Genomic DNA, 22402 nt, shown 5'->3' with positions numbered 1-22402 from the left:
AAACAGAGGTAAAAATGCCACTTCAACGTTACTTCAGAAGCATTGTTAATGATTTGGCTTAGTTAATAGAAAGAGAGAGAGATTTTATTAAAACTTTGTTTTGTTATTGAAGGGGTATTCTTCTTTGGGCTTGTTTCCATTACTTCTGGATTGCTCAAGAATTAAAATATCTTTTCCTTAACGTTCCCACTGCCTGCATTTCACCTTGAGGGTAAGATCAGGTGGCGTAGCAGGGAGCTTGGGGCAGGAAAGGGAAGAGGGGACAATTTCCAGTCTTAACTAGGAAAAATTGAAAAGCTTGGAACACATCGAAAGCAGAGACCAATATAGAGAGGTCCAGTACGTTAGAGTTGTCAATGAACTGAAAGCAACATTCAGCCTGAAGTCTTTCTGTTTCCAATTCTTTGGGCCTAGGCTGCAGGATCTTTTCCAGCAGGAGAAAGGTAGAAAGCGCCCTTCCGTGCCTCCCAGCCCTGGAAGACTAAGACAAGGGGAGGAGAATAAGGTAAGCTTGTCTGCAGTTTTTGTAAGTTGCTTTTGTCTAAAGTTTGGAAATGCTCATGTTATTTACGTCATTTATGTCTTGGTGGCACAAATGGTTTTAGGATCTGAGTCCTAATTTCCTCAAATTATCAATGAATGGTATTTGTTGAGTGTATACTGTGTGCAGAGCACTGGACTAAGCATTTGGGGGAGTACAATACAACAGAGTTGGTAGACATGTTCCTTGCCTCTAAGTAGCTTACAGCAAATCTGTTTTTATGCAGAAAATATATGATTTTTGACTGTTTCCTCTGTGTGTGTCCTCCTTTTCCCTTTAGATTGTTAGCTCCTTGGGGTCAGGAACAACTGGAGGTGCTGGAGGAGTGGGTAAACATGGACTGAACATTTTTATAGAAAAATGATCCAGGCAACAAAATGAAAGACGGACTGGAGTGGGGAGGGACAGGGTGGTCAGCAAGGAGTCTGACACAGCAATCAAGGCGAGATAGGATAAGTGCTCAGATTAACATGGTAGCAGTTTGGATGGAAAGGAAAGGGCTGATTTTAGCGATGTTATGAAGGTCAAACTGACAGAATTTAGTGATGCACTGAACACGTAGGTTGAATGAGAAAGTGGAGTCGGGGATAATGCTGAGGTCACAGGCTTGTGAGACAGGAAGCATGGTGATTCATGGAGGTTGTTGTTTTTTTATTTTGGTGCCTGTTAATTGATTACTGTGTACCAGACACTACTAAGCCTGGGGTCGATACAAGGTAATCAGATAGGGCAGAGTCCCTGCCTCCACATGGACTGTAAGAGAGAATTTTTTGCAGAGATGAATTTGTGGAGTAAACATGAACCCGGTGATCCAAGAGGCCCCGGGAGGACCCAGGTAAATGTGGGCTCCTCTTCAGCTTCTCATTCTCAGAGGCTGATGGCCTGCCCCTGGCCTTTTGGAACTACTGGGGAGCTGGTGCAGTTTGGGTCCCCTCACTGACATCCTAGTGGGCTACACTGGATGGGTTTGAATTTTTTCCATTTGTGGTCTTGTGGGGTCGGGGGCATTCTCTGATTCTCTGGTTGCCTGCAAACCGTGAGGCCTACTTTTGGTCAACTATGAACGAACAGATAAACCATATGAAATTCCATGTGTTGCCTTTGTCTGCAGCCCTGCAAAGCATGTGGGCTGACCTGGATGTACCTCTGGGCCTAGCTATTCTGTTCCATTACCTTCAGTCCTTTACTTCCTCTCTACCAAAACCCCCACTGCCCTTAAGATTGGGGATGTGGGGCAGAACAGGAAGAGGGACATTGCCACCCTCACCCCAGCCATCATCTTTCTGTTGCCAATGCTGGGTGAGCCCCAGGAACAGGAAGGCTGCCCAGAGCACTTGGGAGCAGCCCATGGAGAGCTTAATCCACACATGGGATAAAGGGAATAATGCAAGCATCTTTCCCTTTCCTTCCCACTAATCCTCCTTCCCTCCCCTCTCCGCCCCATCTCTCTCACCTCCCACCTACTTCCGGTTACAGAGCAGGAAAGAGCTAAGGTGTGGTCCAGGGGGTACTCAGGAGAGAAGGGCAGCCCCTTCTGGGTACTATCACGGAGCAATGAAGTTGGTAGGCTTCTACCCTCTCCCACGATTTGACTGTCTGAAAGGAAAACAAAAGCAGCAAAGAAACAGACCAATGGAAACAGAACTGACAAAAGAAAGTCAGAATAAGGAAAGGACAGAATTCAGCCTTACCTCTTTGGGCCTCTGATAGAATAAGTGATGGAAGAGCTAAAATGCAATAAAACACTCCGGTATCTGGTCTCTGTGTGGGGATGGGGCGGGGGATGGGGCAGGCTTTCCAAAATCTTAGGTAACTAAGAACCAGGGCTGTTCCTTGAGGCTTTGTAAAGTCACAGCTTTGGCCTGGAGAGATTTGTTTTTTGCTAATCAGATTCACAGACGCCTTTCATGGAAATGTGACTGATCAAGCCAGTCTGCTAGAACTCCCTAGGAGAGCGTCTTAATAACAGTAATAACGATAATAGTATTTGCCAAGCACTCTACTAAGCCCAAGTCAAAGTCCTTGCCCCACATGGGGCTCACAGTCTAAGTAGGAGGGAAAACAAATATTGAATCTCCATTTTACAGACAGGGAAACTGAGACCAAGAAATTAAATCACTTGCCCAAGTTCTCACAACAGGCAAGGGGCAGATTTGGGATTTGAATCTAGGACCTCAGGCTCCCTGATCTGTCTTCCTTCCACCAGGCCACACCAGTTCTCTGGATCACCAGGAGAGCTCCGAGAGCTTCTGGTCTGTGTAAACTTCTCCTCGGTCAGTCATTCATTCATTCAATAGTATTTATTGAGTGCTTACTATGTGCAGAGAAATGTACTAAGATAACAACAGATAGAGACAGTCCCTGCCCTTTGACGGGCTTACAGTCTAATAGGGGGAGACAGGCAGACAAATACAATGGCAATAAATAAAGTCAAGGGGAAGAACATCTCATAAAAACAATGGCAAATAAATAGAATCAGGGTGATGTATATCTCATTAAACAAAATAAATAGGGTGATGAAGATATGTACACTTGAGCGGACGAGTACAGTGCTGAGGAGGTGGGATGGGAGAGGGGGAGGAGGAGAGGGAAAGGGGGGAGAAGAGGGTTTAGCTGCGGAGAGGTGAAGTGGGGGTTAGAGGGAGCAGAGGGAAAAAGGGAGGAGCTCAGTCTGGGAAGGCCTCTTGGAGGAGGTGAGCTTTAAGTAGGGATTTGAAGAAGGGAAGAGAATTAGATTGTCGGAGGTGAGGAGGGAGGGCGTTCCAGGACCGCGGGAGGACGTGGCCCAGGGGTCGACAGCGGGATAGGCGAGACCGAGGGACGGTGAGGAGGTGGGCGGCAGAGGAGCGGAGCGTGCGGGGTGGGCAGTAGAAAGAGAGAAGGGAGAAGAGGTAGGAAGGGGCAAGGTGATGGAGAGCCTTGAAGCCTAGAGTGAGGAGTTTTTGTTTGGAGCGGAGGTTGATAGGCAACTACTGGAGGTTTTTAAGAAGGGGAGGGACATGCCCAGAATGTTTCTGCAGGAAGATGAGCTGGGCAGCGGAGTGAAGAGTAGACTGGAGCGGGGTGAGAGAGGAGGAAAGGAGATCAGAGAGAAGGCTGACACAGTAGTCTAGCTGGGATATAACAAGAGCCTGTAGCAGTAAGGTAGCCGTTTGTGTGGAGAGGAAAGGACGGATCTTGGTGATATTGTAAAGGTGAGACCGGCAGGTCTTGGTAACGGATAGGATGTGTGGGGTGAACGAGAGAGACGAGTCAAAGATGACACCGAGGTTGCGGGCCTGAGAAACGGGAAGGATGGTCGTACCATCCACGGTGATAGAGAAGTCTGGGAGAGGACCGGGCTTGGGAGGGAAGATGAGGAGCTCAGTTTGGTCATGTTGAGTTTTAGGTGGCAGGCCGACATCCAGGTGGAGACGTCCTGGAGGCAGGAGGAGATGCGAGCCTGAAGGGAGGGGGAGAGGACAGGGGCAAAGATGCAGATCTGCGTGTCATCTGCGTAGAGATGGTAGTCAAAGCGGTAACAGCAAATGAGTCAGTCATCTGGGGTTCCTCTTATATTGGGTGAATCAAAAGTGCCATCCCTAGGGCAAGAACCAGGTAACACATCTTGGGCTAAGTTTGAGAAAATCAAGCTGGTGATAGCTGGGAAGTGTCCTTCCCAAGAAAGAAAATTTAGCCAGCACTGAAAAAATGAAAAGGAGATAAAACCTTCCAAGAAAAGCCCAAAGAGAGGCATGGGAAAAGGTCAGGGAGCAAGAAATGAAGGAAGAGTGAACGCTGATGTGAAGAACAGATGTTTCAATCAATCAATCGGTAGTATTTTTTGAGGTCTTATTCTGTGAAGACTACATAGTACTCTGGGAGAGTACAGTACAAATGTTTGGGTAGCCACTGTTCCTACCCACAAGGAACTTACAGTTTAAGTGTTCCCAGCATTATTTGTTAGCGAGCTTTAAGGTATATTCGTAAAGCAGAAGGCTCTCTACTGGGCTCACCACCTCAAAGTGCTCTCATTGACTTGAAGGTCGCTCTCTGCGATTAGTTGAAGGGGCCGGCCATGGTATGGGACTATGCAGTGGGAGGGGAAGAAGCCCAGCCAGGTTAGTAGTAATAGTAGTTATAATAATAGTAATTATTAAGTGCTCACTGGATGCAGAGCACTGCAGGAAGATCTGGGAAGGCATATACAGGTGGGAAGTAGATATGGCCTCTTTCCTGGAGAAGCTCATGGTTTATGAATATAGGTGGTAATGTTGGGGGGCGGACTGGAAATGGACACACTGGGAGCGAAGATACTTTAAAACATTAAAACAGCATGTGGGACTAGAACAGATATGCAAAATCAAAATAAAAGTCAGTGGGGAGCTGTGGTTGTAGGAGCAGAATTTCTCATTGTGAGTCCAAAGCAATGAGTACTTAATCACTAGATTGCCCAAGGTTCTGAGAGGCCTCATGCCGCAGTTCTCTCTCCCGCCAGGGCAGTGGAAAGAAGGGTGGGATGGGGTCTCCTTGGTGGTATGGAGGGTCCTCGTTTAGCAGGATAAGAGGGCAGGTGAGAGCACCCTGAGAGATAAAGCTGCAAATGTCAGATGTTTTGTTCAGCTCAAGGTGAAGAGGGGCTGAGAAGGCAGAGCAGCATCTTTTATACTGGTTCCAGACTGTACAGAACAGGCTGGGGGCAGGCAGAGCGTTCCTCTGCGTCCGTGGAGGGATGGGATAGGGTTGTTACACTCGACTGTAGAAGAAGACGGTGTAGAGAGGCAGCACAGTGACTTTAATTTGCAACCCAAAGTGCACAGAGCTTGCTCAGGACAGGAAGAGAGTTCCTCAGCCTCAGGAGAAGGGAGGCTGAGGCTGCACAGAGAGCATATTTCGCTCAACTGTGGTGGAAGAGGAGGTGGTGGGAAAATAAAAGGAGGTGGGGAAAGCTGGAGCTGAGGAAGGAGGAGGAAAGAGCCTGGGACACATTGGGGCCGGAACCTGCAAGCCCAAAGCCTTCAAGGCCGCTTCGGAGAGAGAAGCGGCGGAGCCCATTCCTGGGAAGAGTCTGACAGCGAAGGAGGCAGGGACAAGAGCAGTGATCAAATCGGTAGTATTTGTGAGTGACCTTTAAGCTATATGTATAAAGCAGAAGGTTCTCCCCTGGGTTCACCACCTCTAGGAGCTCTGATTGACTTGGCGGTCACTCTCAGTGACTGGCTGAAGGCGCTGGCCATGGGGTGGGTCTAGGCAGGGGGAGGGGAAGAAACCCTCCCCACTAACAAATAACAAACCAGGAATTGTTATTACTAGCAAAATTTTAGTATTACCAATAAATTATGCCGAGAAGGTAAGATTTAGACTAACATTTAGTGGACAGTAGAAACCCATTCGTGAGTTGCAGTGTTTCTCCCTCAAAAACAAGTGTTCTCTTTTTCTGTAGATTAGTACAATGGAGGCATCACCCCGCAATGCTTCCCCAGGACTTCAAAATGGAGAAAAAGGTTTGTCTGGGAGCCCAGAGAGCCCATATTACTTTTCATATCTAATTTTCAAAAACCTTGATTTTCAAGGATGATGAATATAGCTGAATAGTTGTTGTAACTCTAATGGGGTTTGCAAAAAATATATCATCTTGGGTGTGCTGAGATTTCTCTCCAAGGTGAGTTGTTATGCACTGGAAGGGGAAGTATTTTGGAGAACAGTTTGGTGAAAGAGATGGGGAGGACTGGAGACAGACACGTAGGCAGCAGTGAAACAGTAAAACTTGGAAACAGCATAAGGGATGAGGACCAACATGCAGTACACAAAATAAAAACAAAAGTGACAGGGAAAGACAGAAGACCGAGAGAGGGCCAGGAGGGAAAAGAAGGGTGAGGCAGAGCTAGCGATAGCTCAGACTTGAGCTCCATCAGTCACTTCACTCGAAGTATGATTTTTCTGAGAGGGGTGCTTAGATTGCCCCTGAAGGTCTTGGCCCAGCCCAGTCCTGCAAAGGAGCAGCTGTGCCCAAAATGAACACAAATGGATTATTTATAATCTCCCTAACAACTGTGAGGAAAAACACGGTCTTTTTCCAGACAAAATTGAGAAGGAAAAGTTCCTGTTTTGCTTCCATATCTTCTGCCGAAAGAAAATTACCTCTGTTTGACTCTTTGTATTAAAGCCCTGAGCCTCAATTAAATGAGGAATTTTTGCACAAACAGGACGTTCTCTTCCCGGAACGGGCACTCATTTGAGGTATTGTTCCTCTGCATCAAGCTGTGTTCTATTTTAGAAGATGGAAATACTAGGGCCTTTTCTACAACACAGGCTAAATAAAAATGAAAGAGATGTTTGAAACAGTTTGTCCCAAGTACTGCTTCTTTTCATTCAGAGGATCGCTTCTTATCAACTTTGTCAAGCCAAAGCTCCACTAGCTCCACGCATCTGCAGCTGCCTACGCCTCCTGAAGTTGTATCTGACCAACTCGTGGGAGGCCCCTCTGAGCCTGACAACATCAGCAGTTCTGAAGGTAGAATTGGGGAGCATCCGTAAGGAGCTCCATGTTTTCCTTCTCGCTCCCTCGAGCTTCCCCGGTTCAGGGATCCATAGCATTGAGCTGGGTCATGGAATCTGTCATATCTGATGGGACTCCATATCCAACATTGCCATGATAATTATAATAATTGTGATATTAATATTTGTCATGATATTTGCATTGTGCCAAGCACTGTAGTGTGCACTGGGGCAGATACAAGGTAATTAGGTTGGACATGGTCCTTGTCCCATGTGGAGTCCAAAATCTTAAGGGGAAGCAGGAACACATATTGAATCTCTGTTTTACAGGATATGAAACTGAGCCATGGAGAAGTGAAGTGACTTGCCCGAGGTTACCCAGCAGGCAGGTGGCGGAGCCGGGATTAGAACCCAGGTCTCATGACTCCTAGGCCTTGCTGCTTCCAGAGGCAGTTTCCTCACCCTCAGATGACTATTTCCACAAAGAAAGTCGAGCTTTTACTGGGCCTTAGATTCTCTGAACAAGATATTCCATGTACCCTCCTAGGAATTTTAGCAAGCTCACTGGGGGGAAAAGACCTGATACGTCAGTTTTGAAACCAGTTGCTCCCACAGGGGTCTTTCATTAGTCCAAGAGGAAATCCCAGAGGATGAATTACATTTGATACGAATGGACTGCTCATTCATTTGCATGCCCATGGACTCCTCTGCTCCATTCTAGATGTCTTTGATGGGTATTTGCTGGGATCCACAGACAGCCAGGTGAAGGAGAAATCAACCATGAAGGCTATCTTTGCCAATCTGCTGCCAGGGAACAGCTATAACCCAATTCCCTTCCCATTGTAAGTATCAGGAGGCCCAGGGTTGGTTGGCCTTTTCCTGGGTTTCTGGTGTGATCGGGTTCCTGAACCCACCCAAACATTCACGGCTAGCTGAGCTGCTGGTCCCAGCAGCGGGTGGCCTTGATTCTTCCCGTGGGCGGCCAAGGAAGCATCTGGTGCATTATGTTCTATCCCTCTTTTCCACAGTGACCCTGACAAACACTATTTAATGTACGAACACGAGCGTGTGCCCATCGCAGTCTGTGAGAAGGAACCCAGCTCAATCATAGCTTTTGCTCTCAGGTACTTGATTCGTTATTCTGTATACATCTGTGTCCTATTCAGGTGCAAAAAGAGCATTCATTGTGAGCCATTGCTCATAGGTCACACAGTAGTGAACTGCTGAGAAGAATGCTTAGTTACAGTGCCTTTCTTCCTACACTCCCATAAAAATCCTCATTTTGGTTCCTCTCCTGGGACCCTCCCCCACCTTCTCCCACCCTCGATGGGAATAAGAGCTCATGGGGCCTAACCTCCCCCGTTCCCTGGCCCCCACCATCCACAGAACTCAAGCTAAGCTTCGAAGTCAGACTCTAAGTTGGGGTATCTGACCCAATTCTCAAATTCAAAATGACTTAGGGGGCCAATTTCTAAATCTTGGACATGCGCACCCCGAATCCCCGTTCCTTTGCTGTCCTTCAGTCTCCTATCCACGCCCTCATCCTCGGGCAGTTCATTCAGTCTTATTTATTGAGCGCTTACTGTGTGCAGAGTACTGTAATAAGCACTTGGAAAGTACAGTTCAGCAATAAAGAGAGACAATCCTTGCCCACACCGGGCTTAGAGTCTAAAAGTTCATTAGCAGAATGCACGACTGCTGCCAGAAGTCGAGGAAGCCTGGACTGTCTATCGCCATTTCTCTTCTCTTCAGTGGCAAGTCAGCACTGGGGATATCGGATAGAGGGGAAGGAGGATCCAAGAAACCGGAAAGACTTTCCTTCTTGGCTGCCTCCCCTCAGCCCACTTTTAGCCCCCACAAGCTATTGCAATGCCAGGGTCCTTCAGCCCGCTGCAGCTGCTGCTGCCGCCTGAGAACAACAGTGTTCTGGAACCTGCTATTCCTCAGGCTCTAGCTATCAGAAAAACCTCCTTGGCCTCCCCCTCCCACCCCAGCAGGCCTTTTCCTCTACCCTGACCATCACCGTGACCATCCTGGGCTGTATTTGCTGGATGTGGGCCCCTAGCAAGCCAGTTCCAACTGCCTGTGTCACTGACCTCTTTCACTTTTCTTCCAAGTTCTGCTGGTTTTATAGGAGAGGTGGAAGTTTGTGGATGCTGAGTCTGAAAGTGATTTTAGGTGGTTTTTTTCATTCCCAATTTATGAACACAGTAATTCTGGACATTCTGCCAAACACTAATTTATGGGAGTACCTAGCTTTGGACTACCAAGTCGTTGTCTTCCCTCATTAAAGCCCTGGATCTGTACTACGTCACTTGGCTCTTTTCTTCTTAGGGAAATTGGTTTGTTCCTCCTTCATGCTCCTTATGGCATTAGTATTGATGAAAGCTAAATGTTTTCAACCAAATTATGCTCCCAAATTATATCGTTTTAGGTAGTACCCTCATCAGTTTGTATCCTGTGAGGTCCACGGAACGCTAGGCACTAGTCCAAGCTTCGGGGATTGGGGAGGGTCAAAGTGGTGGCAGCCCAGAGGGCTGAAGGAGGAGGGGGATCAGAACAGCTTCCACCACTTCGGCAGCACTCTGGAAGCGTAAGCTCTTTGTGGGCAGGGAACGCTTCCGTTTGTTATTCGATATTTCCCAATCATTCGGTACAGTGCACCACACCAAATGGGTGTTCAATTATTCCTTCTATTATTGCTTCATACCTTCCGCATCATCCTGCTAACAGTGTGGCCAAATTCTGGGACTCTAAATCCCCATCTAAATCTAAATCTAAAGCACACAAGCCCCTCCTCTTGTTCTAATTTCTGCCAGAATAGGTGGATGAGTCAGCAGGGAGACAGTTGGGAAATAGGACAGGTAGGGGATGCTAAAACCTGATCCTGCCTGTGTTCTCTTGTGGCTTAGGTCTCACTAGGTTGAGCGGGGGTAAGAGAGGATCTCATAAAACGTAGTGAAGAAGACTCAGTCTGTGCCTTTGAAAAGCTTGCATCACAGGTTCTTCTGACAACTTGATTGCACATTAATCCATGGTACCCATCTCTCTAATGGACCTTTTGTCCATACTGTTTGCCTTAAAAGTGTATGAATTGATTAGACTGACTTGTAATTAGTAAAATATTTTTCAACTTCTTTCCACTTTAAGTTGCAAGGAGTACAGAAACGCCTTAGATGAGTTGTCCAAAGCATCTCTGAAGAACAGCGCTGAAGAAGGGCTTCCATCAAACAGGTGACTATTTAGAGAACATACTGTCCTGGAATTCTGTCAACATTTTTCCAAAAGCCATTGGGAGAATTGGGAAGAGTAAAATGAATTTGTAAATCTGTCACCTGTTGGACAAATTTTGTCATCTGAATTGTGAAATTGGAATGCCACCTCTGTCTGATTTTCTAAATGCAGAGTAGAACTCTTCTGAGTTTCCTCCGAAAACTTCCAAGAACAGAGTCCCCCTCTTCCCCCAGTCATGTTAGTTATCCTTCTCTGTACATTCTCCAGCTCTTTTTTCATCCTTCCTGAAGTGCAGTGACAGAATTGCACCCATTATTTCCTAGTGTGCGTGTTCTTGGGTTTATATAGTTTCATAATCGATTAGACTGTAAGCCCGTCAAATGGCAGGGACTGTCTCTATCTGTTGCCAACTTGTTCATCCCAAGCGCTTAGTACAGTGCTCTGCACATAGTAAGCGCTCAATAAATACTATTGAATGAATAATCATGCATTTAGTTTTGTCTTCTGTGCCCTTCCTGAAGATGAGTAGCTTTCCATTGGCCTCGTGGGCTGCCGCTGCTGCATCGAGGGAAGAGTCGGAAGAGATTCCGAGATCTCTTTTCTGAATCGTGATTGATAGCTGCAAGTCCTCCGTCTTGTAGTTGTTATTTGGATTTTCCCCTGGGTGCATTACCTTGCACTTGCTGACACAGAAGTTCATTTTCCCTTTTTCTGCTCACACACTCAGTTTTCTAAGGTTCTCTTGGAGTTTATCCTCATCTGCACATTTCCCCACCCAGAAGAGCTTAGGGTCATCAGGAAACTTGGATATTTCCCTACATATGCATCTAGCCAGCACCAAAACAGATCCCTGGGGAGCCCCACTAGTTCTCTGTCCTGCAGAGGGATTACAGGCCTCGAGAGAACAAAACTGAAGTTTGTAAAATCATGAAGGGTAAGGACCCGGCCAAAACAGAATTGTTATTTACCAGATCTCAGGATGAGGGGGCCCCGTGGAAGTTTGAGAGCAGCAGGTTCAAAATGAACAAGAGAAAGCACTTTTTGACTTAGTGGGGGTAAATTCCAATATCTGTTATTATAAGAGGAAGTTGTGCAGACAGAAAACATCAGTAAGTTCAAAGGGGTGTGGTTAAATTCATGGACAGGTGGTCTAAAATAGGTTAGGGGTGTGGAAGGAATAAATCAGGTGCGTGACGGCCTATCACTAAATATTAAGGTGGATGTCAGGGAGGGTAACTATTACATGATTCCTTCAGGAGTTCTGTTACCCCTCCTGGACACCAGATACTGAGGCTTGGTAGACCAGTGTTCTAACTCATTAGTGGCATTTCTTGTCATCTTTCGTTGCCTTTGTTTCCTGTCTTTGAACTAGCCAACAGGACATCCCCTTCAATCCCCGTGATTACTTGGTTTTTAAAAAAGGCTTTGGAGTGGGATCTAGGTGTAGACCTTTTGAAAATCTAAATAAATACTCTTTTTCTCTTCAAGAAGCTCCAGCAGTTTAAAGGGTCATGACTGCTTCCTCACCATGTTACTTTCCTGAAACCATATTGCTTTTCCCCGAAACACTTGTGTTTTTCTAAGAGTTTAGTGATCCAAAACTTGGTTGTAGAGTTTTCCCAGGAGTAAAGGTGGGAAACCCAGGTTTGCAGTTCCCGAAGTCAGTTTCCTAAAAGGATCTAGAGGTAAAATAGTAATTTAACTCTCCGTGTTGGCATTTTAAAACATACTTTGACATTGTTTTAACGACCATGGATTCATTTTAAGATACCTGCGAACCTAATAATAATGATAATTATTATTAAAATTATGGTACTTGTTGAGGCCACACTATGGGCCAAGCATTGTTTTAAGCACTGGAGTAAGTATAAGTAAATCAGCTTATCCCACATGAAGCTGACAGTCTAAGTAGGAGGGAACTAGGATTTAATCCCCATGTTACAGATGAAGTAACCGAGGCACAGAGAAGTGAAGTGACTTGCCCAAGGACACACAGCAGACAGGTGGCAGAACCCATGACCTCTGACTCCCAGGCCCGTGCTCTTTCCACTAGGCCGTGCTGTGTCTTTACTCATGGTATTAGTCTCTTAGCCAAAAACCACAAACCTTAGGCGTATTCGATAAATGACCGATGTCCTCTTCAAGAGCTTCCAGATGAGTTGTGAACCATTACTTCTCCCCTGGTCATTTTCCATGTTCCTGAGCCAAGGATCAGACTGCTGGTATGGTGAGGGATTACTACTCCAGGAAGTGACTGTCTGAGCCAAGCCAAACAAATTTTTTTCCCCTATTTCAGTTCAGTGGACAACAGGCCGAAGAGTAGCAGTCCGGTCAGATTACCCGAGGCCAACGGGGGACAAATGGGCCGAGCAGGAGAAGGTGAACCACAGCCTCGTAAGAATGAAAAATCTTTATTCTTTTCACCAAAAGGAACTTAAGCAAATTGCTTGGTGATCGGATAGGCATAGTTGCAGGTGGGGATTGAACCACTCTCAGAAACGCAGAATGGACAGTCTCTGTCTCCTTGCTTTTTGATTTTTGTTTATGAGTGTCATCCCGAGTATCGCTTTGAAATGGCTGTCTTCCTCCTTTGTAGACGGGGGTCTGTTTCAGCATTAAAGAAGAAACTGTCCTACGTTAGCACCAGATTTTAAGTAGTTACAGTGTACAGCTGTCCTTCCCCCACCAGGTTAATTGCCCGTTTCACACTTGAATGATTTACTGTTTAACATTAAAAGTAATCAAAAACCAAAAAGGATCTGCATGTGAACAGGTTAGGAAATAAAATACTATAAAGCAGAAACATCCTCCTAGTTGTGAAGGTGGTAAGAGGTTTCGGAACAGTTCTGCGTTTGCTCTGTCCTCATCTTTCATGCTTTTGTAAATTTCCATCATGTCTCCTTCCATAATGAAGAGTCTGAATTATTTTAGGCTCTCCTTGTACGAAACTTCTCCATTTACCTGATTATCTTGGTTTTCCCTTTTCTAGACCTTCTCCAGTCTCTTGTCCTTGATGAGACACTGATCAGACCCCCACCACGTGATCACATGTGGGTCAACAGTGATTTAAAAAAAAACAAAAAACTAGCAGAAGCTGTGCCTTCTGTTTGCTGAGTCCAGCATCTCTGGTGGTATGCTTTTTTTTTTTTGCTGCCTCCACTTATAGGATCAGTGGTGAAGAAACAGATATGGTACTAGTTTGCTTCTCCTCCTACCTCTTTGGTCTCCAACTCGGGTCTCCTTGCCGATTCTCTTTCTGTGCATGAGATCTCGTTAGGTTCTATTTTGGATCCCCTGTCCTTAATCCTAGACACTTTCATTAGCTACAGTGGTCATCATCAGGGATTTCACCCATCCACTGCTACCCACTACTGAACTCTACCTACCTCTTAACCTCCCCTCCCAGCCCCCAGACAGCCGCGAGCCAATTTGGATTTGGACATGCCCTTTATTGCCAGACACCGCACTATTCCTCTTCTCTCCAACCCTGAATTGCCACTCGCCAACCATAGTCCCCATACCTGCTATCCGTTCCATAACCCCCATCTCTCCTCTGTCCCTCAAGAGACTCCCAAACTGTAGACCCTGCCTACCTGTCCTGTACAGCCATGCCCCACCTGGACTTCCTAACATCCATCCACAACCGTGACAGTAAAATCCACCCACTCAGTACCGTTTGTTCTCCCAAATTCAATTGCCTCTTCTTCCATCGACCTTGCAGCACCAGTTCCCAGTCTTTCCCATGTACCTGCACTTACGTTAACTGAACTCTGTCATCTGAAATCTAGAAAGTCTTACTTCTACCACTTTAAATTTATTCTTTTCTTCTGCTCAGCAACATTGATTTTCCTCCCTCTTTGACTCCCACGCCCATAGCCCCCTATCAACTCCCTCCTGAAACCTCCAGTATCCCCCCGCCCCTTCTCCCCTCTCTCTAATCCCTCATGGCTTCATCAACTACTTTATTGACAAAATAAAAATACCTTATCAGATGTGAACTCCCCAAAATGCTGATCTTGCCTCTCCAACCCATCATGTTCTGGCATCATCCTCACTGCCTCCTGCCTGCTGTCAATATCCAGCCCTTCCTCCTTTTCCCTGGGCCCATTCCTTCTCACCTCTTCAAACTCTTCTTCCCACCTTTTCAATTGCCTTACTGCACTATTTTCAAACTCTCAATCTCCATTAGCTTCTTTCCCTTTGTTTAAACTTGCTTGTTAAGTTTCTTCTCCACTGAAACAGCTTTCCCTGGCTGTAGCTGCTGCACCTTGTAGCTACTGTCCATCCCTCTGCTTCCATTCCTGTCCAGACTCCTCATTCATTCAGTCGTATGTTTGAGCGCTTACTGTGTGCACTATACTAAGCACTTGGAAGAGTACAATATAACAATAACCAACACATTCCCTGCCCACAAAAAGCTTATAGTCTGGAAACAAAGAGCTCCTCACTCATGCCCCTCCTCCTGCCTTGGACACTCTTCCGCTTAAATCAGTCATACCAGAGCTCTTCCCAACTTCAAAACCCTCCTGAAGGCCCACTCCCTCCAGGAAACCTTCCCCAAGAAATTTCCACAATTTCATGTTGTGGCAGTCCAAAAGCCATCCTCAGCACTTAATCCTGAACTTATTTCAGTCCACGTGGGATGTTTTATTCCTTCAGCATTTTACTTTTGAAGGTCTTGCTATTTCTGCCTTTAAGTTACATCTCCTGTCCCCCATTAGAGTGTAAAGCTCCCCAAGAACAGATTAGACCCTTTCATTCTACTGTGCTTTCTTAAGGACTTCTGCAGTGCTCTGCACACAGTAGATACTCAATAAATATTTTTGATGGATATATTAAGGCTCTGAGTACCAGTTGCAAAGAGGGTGCATGGTATTCTTTGTGAAATGGCAAGTTTCCATTAGCCCCACTGGTGGGTTAAGAGGGGAATGGAACATGCAACCCTCCCTCCCCATTATTTACAGGCAGTTTGCTCCCTGGCTAGATGATTACTCTCTTCTTCTGGCTTGCTTCTGACGGGCGCGGAAGGAGGAGGGAGGGCAAGAAGAACACTGAGCCTTTCCTGAGTCACTGTCATCTTAGAGCCTCCCTTGTCGTGCAGCTTCATCCTTTGGACTAACAGAAGAAACTCCTACCTTCAGACCCAGTGATTTCCTGAGTCTCCCAAGTGCTTAGTACACAGTAAACACTCAATAAATATCATTGATTGATTGACTGATTTTGTTTACCCAGGGGTCTGAACCCACGGGTGTTGTTAAAGTGGTACTATTTTAAACCACTTCCATTTCTCAGTTTTTTCCTTTTTCCTAAAAATTGTATGGTTTGTTTCAAACCTAACTGCAAGCTCTCCAGGGGAAGTTATTTTCTATTAATGTGATAAAAAAGGAAAGGGTGGTAGGACCATGAATTTTTAATGGAGCACGAAGACCCTCCCAAAGAAAAGCCACAGTTAAGTCCCAGAACACAAGTAAGGCTAAGTCATATGTCCCTGTCTCAGTTCCTGACTGGGAAATAATAGTATTGTCAGGAAACCTGGGTTGTTAATATCCTTTAAAGAGAAAATTGCTTCATTGGTCAATCAATGAATCAGTCATTGGTATTTATTGAGCACTTACCATGTTCAGAACACTATATTAAATATTTGAGAAGATGCAGTACAAACAGGGTCAGTAGACATGTTCCCTCCCATAAGGATTATGCAGTATTCAGGAGAGGACAGACCTTAAAATGGATTAGGAACTGGGGAAATAGGAGAGTGTAAGGCTACGTACTTAAGTGCTGTGGGGCTGGGTTGAGTATCAAAGTGCTTAAAGGGTACACAGCCAACTGCATAGTCATTGTACGGGGAGGGTGGATTGAGGAAATAAAGGGGTTAGTTTGGGAAGGCCTCTTGGAGTTGTGATTTTAGGATGGTTTTGAAGGTGGAGAGAGGGGCAAATTGTCAAATCTGAAGGGGGAGAATAATACAAAGATGAGGCCATGAAACTGCAGTTCTTCTTGTAATTCCCTGACATTGCTAACACACCACCTACCATCCTTTCCATCTAGCCGGCCAGGTGCGGAATGGCTAGGCAGACTGGAGCTGCCACTGGGAAATTGCGGGTGGGGGATGGGGGTTGGTTCCCATCTTTATTTCCCGACTCCTTGTTTCCCCCATGTTCCATTCCTCCTCCAAACTCACTGATTACCCCTGTATAGTTTTTTCTGCAGACTTCCAGGAGCTGCGATGTTTCCATGTCCCCAATAGACAGGGCAGTACCATGACAGTATGAAAGCTGTGAAGGGAAACAGATGGATTCTCAGGCCCAATCAATTTCACACTTACTCTTTTGGACCTTTCTCATGGAAGATTTCAAAGAGTTAGCTTTGTAAAGTATATGAAATCATCAATCGATTGATCATATTTATTGAATGCTTGCTATGTGCAGAGGACTGTGCCAACAAGAAGCAGCATGGTCTGATGGAAAGAGTATGGGAGGTAGAGAACATGGGTTCTAATCCCAACTCTGCCACTTGTCTGCTGTGGGGCCTTAGGCAAGTCACTTAACTTTTCCCAGTTTCAGTTTCCTCCTCTATAAAATGGAGATTTAATATCTCTTCTCCCTCCCCTTTCGAGTGTGGAGTCCTGTGTGTGACAGGGAGTGTGTCTGACCTAATTAGCTTGTATCTGTCTCCAAACCTAGTACAGTGCTAGATTCACAGTAATCTCATAACAAATATTAATAGTACTTATTATGTTGTTATTGTTATCATCATCATCATTATTAAAGTAGGATCCACATGTGGGTTAGAAACTGTGCCTGACTTGATTATCTTGTATCTTTCCCAGAGCTTAGTACAGTGCTTGGCACCTAGTAAACACTTAACAAATACCACAGTTACTACTGTTATTATTGGGAGAGTTCAGTATGACAGAGTCAGTCGAACAATCCGTCCCCTCAAGGAGCTTGCAATCTAGCCTCACGTACTTAGTTTAAGAGACTTTTCCAAGTAAAAATCCAGCAATCCGTTCTTGAACTTAATCATTTGCTATTTATTTGTAGCCAAAAAAGCATCAGGAGTGTTGTCCTTCTTCCGCGGCACGGGAGGGAAGAGTCCCGATCTCTCTTCCCAGAAGAAGGAAACCTTACGCGGGGCCGATAGTGCTTATTACCAGGTGGGACAAATGGGCAAAGAGGGCCCAGAGCACCAAGGAACAGAACCCCAGGGTGAGTAGGCCAGGCCAAAATTCAGTTTCTAGGTCCAGATATTCAAGGCTCCTCTTGGGAATAATCTTAAACAACAGAGCCTTCTGCTACAAAGGGGCCAAGCCTTAGCTAGAGAAAATCTGACCGATAGATACGGGCTTAGCATCAGAAAAATCTCATGGCCCAAGTACGCTACTCGTGTGCTCATGACTGAAAGCAAAAAAGAATCAGGGAGATGTCTGAGCCTGCCTCTCCACATCAGGTTTTATTCCCCTTATCCTGGGCTGTAAATAAAGCAGCTGGGAGCTTACCTGTGGCAGGTCGTTTGGTTTTGACAGCCCACTTTCCTGCTTTCACCTCATCCACTTGCAACCTTTTGCCGATCGTTTCAGTTGAATAGTTTTTTTTTTTAATGATTTTTGAGGTTAGGAAGAAATTGCTATTTCAGAGGATGAGAGCAACTTTTCTGCAGACAGTTCTCAGTTTAATACTGTTCCAAGTCAGGGTGACCGGCCCCTATAGCGTTTCTAAATTCATACCCTCTTCTGGCTCTTCGACACATTGGTATTGATTTTCCAATTCCAGCCTTTCTGGGGGCCCTAGAGTTGAGGCCCAGTGATAAAGATTGAGGTGGGAGGAGGGAAGGTTTAAAGTAGGTCATCATCATCAGTGGTATTTATTGAGCACTTGCTATGTGCAGAGCACTGTTCTAAGTACTTGAGAATACAGCAGAGTTGGCAGACACGTTCCCTGCCCACAGCAAGCTTACAGCATAGAGGACTCTAGGCGTGGGGACGGGGTTGTTGGCAAGGAGGGTGGCCAAGGTTGCCTGGTTGGGGTTGGGAAGATCTCCAGGTAGAGGCGGAACAGTCACCAGGGCCAGTTAACAAGTCCATTGTACTTCTGATGAAGGAAGAGTGGATTACTCTAGCGTGGAACCTCTCTGACTCCAGATAAATACATTAATGTCACTCGTGGGTAAGTAATGGAGTAGACGAGGGATAAGGGTAGGGTGCCCCATCTTGGCTCAGGAACCAATCCCCCTCATAAGACAGTGTTTATCTAGGAAAGTTCATTTTTGGCTTACGGTGTTTCAGTATACAGTGCATTTCTCAGAAACCAGTTGTGTGGGAAGTCCCAGGACTGCCCATATGTTTTACCAACTTCCCTGGTCTTCCTTTTGTTCATGCCTAAGCTCATGTTGTACATTTTTCAGAGGAGGCAGATGGAGGAGACACCCAAAAGAAACAGCTAGGCAATCCTCATGTAGAGCTCCGTAAGTATGAAACCATTTAGAGTCTCATTGGATGGGAGAGATTGCAAGCCGTCCTCCCATGCACAGTTTCTGGCTTCACACCAAATATTTTGGTGAAATATAGAACTGTCTGTGATGTGTTCATTCATTTTTGTATATGTGGTGGCTTCACAGTTCTGGGTTTTGAAGTAGGATTTAGACCAGAGGTTTGGGATCGGATTCAAAACAGGCTGATTTTATTGTTTGGTTCTGGGAAGAGTCTGGCAGAAGCCAGATAATGTCTTACTCCATATCACTGGTGTATAGTAGACAAAGGTGAAGAGATTTTTAAATTAATTACGTGCTGCTGGTAAAAATCCCGGAAACGAAGCAGTGTGTGTGCAAGATTGATTTTCAGCTACTCCTTCTTGTGCATTGCCTGGAAGATCCAGGCAGTTCTAGAACCTGTATTTTTATTATGTGTTTTGGGTAGAGCTCTACAGGAGAATTGGAAGCATTTTTGGAACAATGAAAGTCTTTCCGAAGGAAGGACAAAGCAATACCTTGAAGAGGTTTTACTCATTCACACGGTGTCGGTCGAGGCACGGGTACTCTGGCACAAGTTTTCTGTAATGCAGTGTTCTTCGGTTCTCGGAAAACTGACTGTATGGGGATGTGGCCTGATTTCTATTTAAATGTTGCCTTCCAAGTAAGACCTAATGAAAAGCAATAGTGAAACTGCTTTTCCTAAAGGAAAATGTGTCTTTCCCTTACCTTACAGAATTTTCGGATGCTAATGCCAAGTTCTATTGCCGCCTGTACTACGCTGGGGAGTTCCACAGGATGCGGGAAGTGGTGTTAGGGAACAGCGAGGAGGATTTTACCCGGTCCTTGGCTCACTCTTCCCCGTGGCAGGCACGTGGAGGCAAGTCAGGAGCAGCCTTCTACGTGACGGAAGGTCAGTCTCTTTGCTCTGGGCTTCTGTCTCTTCAAAGAATTGTTCATTCATTCAGTAGTATTTATTGAGTGCTCACTATGTGCAGAGCTCTGTACTAAGCACTTGGAATGTACAATTTGGCAACAGATAGAGACAGTCCCTGCCCAATGACGGGCTCACAGTCTTATCAGGGGAGACAGAAAGCAGAGCAAAACAAAACAAAACAAAAATGAGACAGCATTATCACAATAAATAGAATCAAGGGGTTATACACCTCTTTAACAGAATAAATAGGGTAATAATATATACAGATGAGCACAGTGCTGAGGGGAAGGGAAGGGGAAAGGGGGAGGAGCAGAGGGAGAGGAGGGGGAGCAGAGGGAAAAGGGGGGCTCAGTCTGGGAAGGCCTCTTGGAGGAGGTGAGCTCTCAGTAGGGCTTTGAAGAGGGGAAGAGAGTTAGTTCGACGGATGTGAGGAGGGAGGGCATTGTTGTGAACAGGCTACATGTCACTCATCTCTGTTGTATTGAATTCATTCAAGCTCTTAGTACAGTGTTCTGCACACAGTAAGTGCTCAATAAATACCACTGATCGATAGATGAAAGGCAGGCTGCTTTTCCTGCCCTTCTTCAATCTCTTGCTCACACCTAACCTGGAGCTGCCCCCCTTGGAATGAGGAATCCAACCACAGTTCTCCTCCTCTCCAGAGCCCTCCCCAAAACCCACCTCCTCCAGAAGTCGTTCCCTGATCCACCTTCCCAGGTCACGTCCATCCAGCAGCCCCCCACGTGCACGCACACGCACACACAGTCTCTGTACTCTACTTATTCACTTATTTATTCATATATTCATCTTAAATGCTCTCGGTTTTAGCAGTTGAATCATCGTTATGCTTCTGCTTCACTAAATGTAAATCATTTTATGTCTGCTTATCTCCTCTTTTGGTTTGTAACCTCCCTGAGGGTAGAGACTGTGTCTTCTAATGTCCCCTATGCAGTGAGTTTAACGGAGTGCTCTGTACACAGAGGACACTCAGTAAATACTGATTGCTACTGATGGATCGGTAGCTGGAAAATACAGTATTATACTGGGCTTAGCTTTCTACACTTGAAGAAGGCACTGAAGCTTCCACTCGCCCAGCCTGAACTGGGCGTGGTGACGGAGCAGCGATATGCAGGTCTAGTGGTCAGGTGCTGGTCAATACCCAGAGTATTGAGTCTGTCAATCTGTGGTATTTATGGAGCACTTACTCTGTGCAGAGCACTGTACTAAGCCCTTAGAAGAGTACAGTAGGGCAGGTAGATATGCCTTCTACCTTTAAGGATCTTACAATCTAGTGAGGGAGACCGATGTTAAAATAAATTTCAGGTGGGGAAACAACCCAGTTTCAAGAAAGGTACTTAAGTGCTGTCGGGGGCGGAGTGAGTATCAAAATGTTAAGTCCACTTCCGGATTTAACATATGAGATCCATCTGGGTTCAAAATAGGCAATGGGCACAAAGGTCAATAAGATCTGTGAGGAAAGTCTGAGAAAATGAGGTGATTCATTTTGGAGGAGAGAAAGCTTCAAGGCTCCCACTGAGCCTAGGAAGGGTTTGTGTCCAGATCCCGGGAGGCTCAGCTCTTTAAAGCCCCTGGGGCCCAAACAAGAGACAAAGGCTTAAACTACAACAGGAGGCAAGGGAGAACATCTCGCCAGTGAGGGCCTTGAGTCTCGGGAAAGGTTCCCGCGAGGGTCTGACAGGTTGGTGAAATAAACCCAGGGAAGATTGGTTTGGAGTTCAGTAGGAGTTCTGGGTTTCCTAGGGGAAGGGGCTGTGGGTTGCTGGCCTTTGACTGCGGCACGGGAGCTGATGCTTCTCCCGTTGTTCCTCCTGTAAGGGCTGCTCTGTTGAGGGTGGCATTTCAACAAGGCCTCCCCACTTCATCCCCACCCCCTACCTCCACCACTTCCCCACCCCCACTCCTGCAGTTTGGACCACAGGGCCTGGCCTGGAGCCATTCTATTCCTATCCTGTAGCTCAATACAAGTTTTCCTTGGGCCTTCAGGGGATAATCATTAACAGTACGTACCAATCAGATCCTTCTTGATTTCAAGTGAGTGGTTGGTGTAAGTGGCCTCAGTATCAGTGTAGTGACTGTGTCTGCAAGTAGTAATTTTTAAACACTTACTATGTGCCAAACATTGTATTAAACCTTATGACAATTCACCTTTTCAGATGACCGTTTCATTCTGAAGCAAATGCCTCGCCTGGAAGTTCAGTCGTTCCTTGATTTTGCTCCTCACTACTTCACTTACATTACAAATGCTGTGCAGCAGAAGGTAAGGGCTGAAGACTTTTCTCCAAAGCACACATTCATTTACGGGGGGTGTTTGTATGCACTCACACCCACACACACCTGCATATACACACCCATTTCTGTACTTCAGTTTTCACATCCCAAGTTTTTGGTACAGGCCAATTGCCCTGACTTGCAGATGTGAATACTGAGAAGAGGGTGGCTGTGGCCATCAACTGGCTACTGAACCCAGTTGCAGTTTCCCCACTCTGCCACAGATACGTTGTATGAATTCCTACAAGTTGCTTTTCTTTAATGTCCTTCATTTCTCTCATTATCTAACTGGATTCAAGGCATTAAGAATTGGTAGAAAAAGTGCTTTATTTCTAGAAGGGAATTGCAATTTGGGTTGTCAACAAAAATATAAAACCTAACTGGATCTTGAGGAGGTAAAATTTACATAGTGTAACAGTTTCCTCTCTGGCCTCCCTCCCAGGAGTGAGAAGACTGTT

General features: G+C 45.8%; 1 protein-coding gene across 7 annotated transcripts in view; it reads left to right on the top strand.

The window, feature by feature from the left end:
• The window catches only part of PIKFYVE (phosphoinositide kinase, FYVE-type zinc finger containing), a 154418-nt gene that overhangs the window by 122415 nt on the left and 9601 nt on the right, over positions 1–22402 (top strand). For 3 of the 7 annotated variants that reach the window (XM_029068330.2, XM_029068333.1, XM_029068329.1), the window contains 11 exons: positions 415–505; positions 5964–6024; positions 6897–7034; positions 7740–7860; positions 8047–8142; positions 10169–10252; positions 12549–12646; positions 17296–17460; positions 18656–18715; positions 19455–19631; positions 21830–21933. In XM_029068330.2, the coding sequence (XP_028924163.1) occupies positions 415–505; positions 5964–6024; positions 6897–7034; positions 7740–7860; positions 8047–8142; positions 10169–10252; positions 12549–12646; positions 17296–17460; positions 18656–18715; positions 19455–19631; positions 21830–21933 (1195 nt within the window). The remainder of the gene's footprint in view (positions 1–414; positions 506–5963; positions 6025–6896; positions 7035–7739; positions 7861–8046; positions 8143–10168; positions 10253–12548; positions 12647–17295; positions 17461–18655; positions 18716–19454; positions 19632–21829; positions 21934–22402) is intronic. The other 4 variants (XM_029068331.1, XM_029068334.1, XM_029068332.1 and 1 more) reach the window with 4 other exon arrangements.

This window comes from Ornithorhynchus anatinus, chromosome 7 (assembly GCF_004115215.2).
Source record: "Ornithorhynchus anatinus isolate Pmale09 chromosome 7, mOrnAna1.pri.v4, whole genome shotgun sequence".
Classification (NCBI taxonomy): Eukaryota; Metazoa; Chordata; class Mammalia; order Monotremata; family Ornithorhynchidae; genus Ornithorhynchus; species Ornithorhynchus anatinus.
Note: the sequence above shows the minus strand (reverse complement) of the source record. Positions and strands in the feature narration are given on the sequence as shown.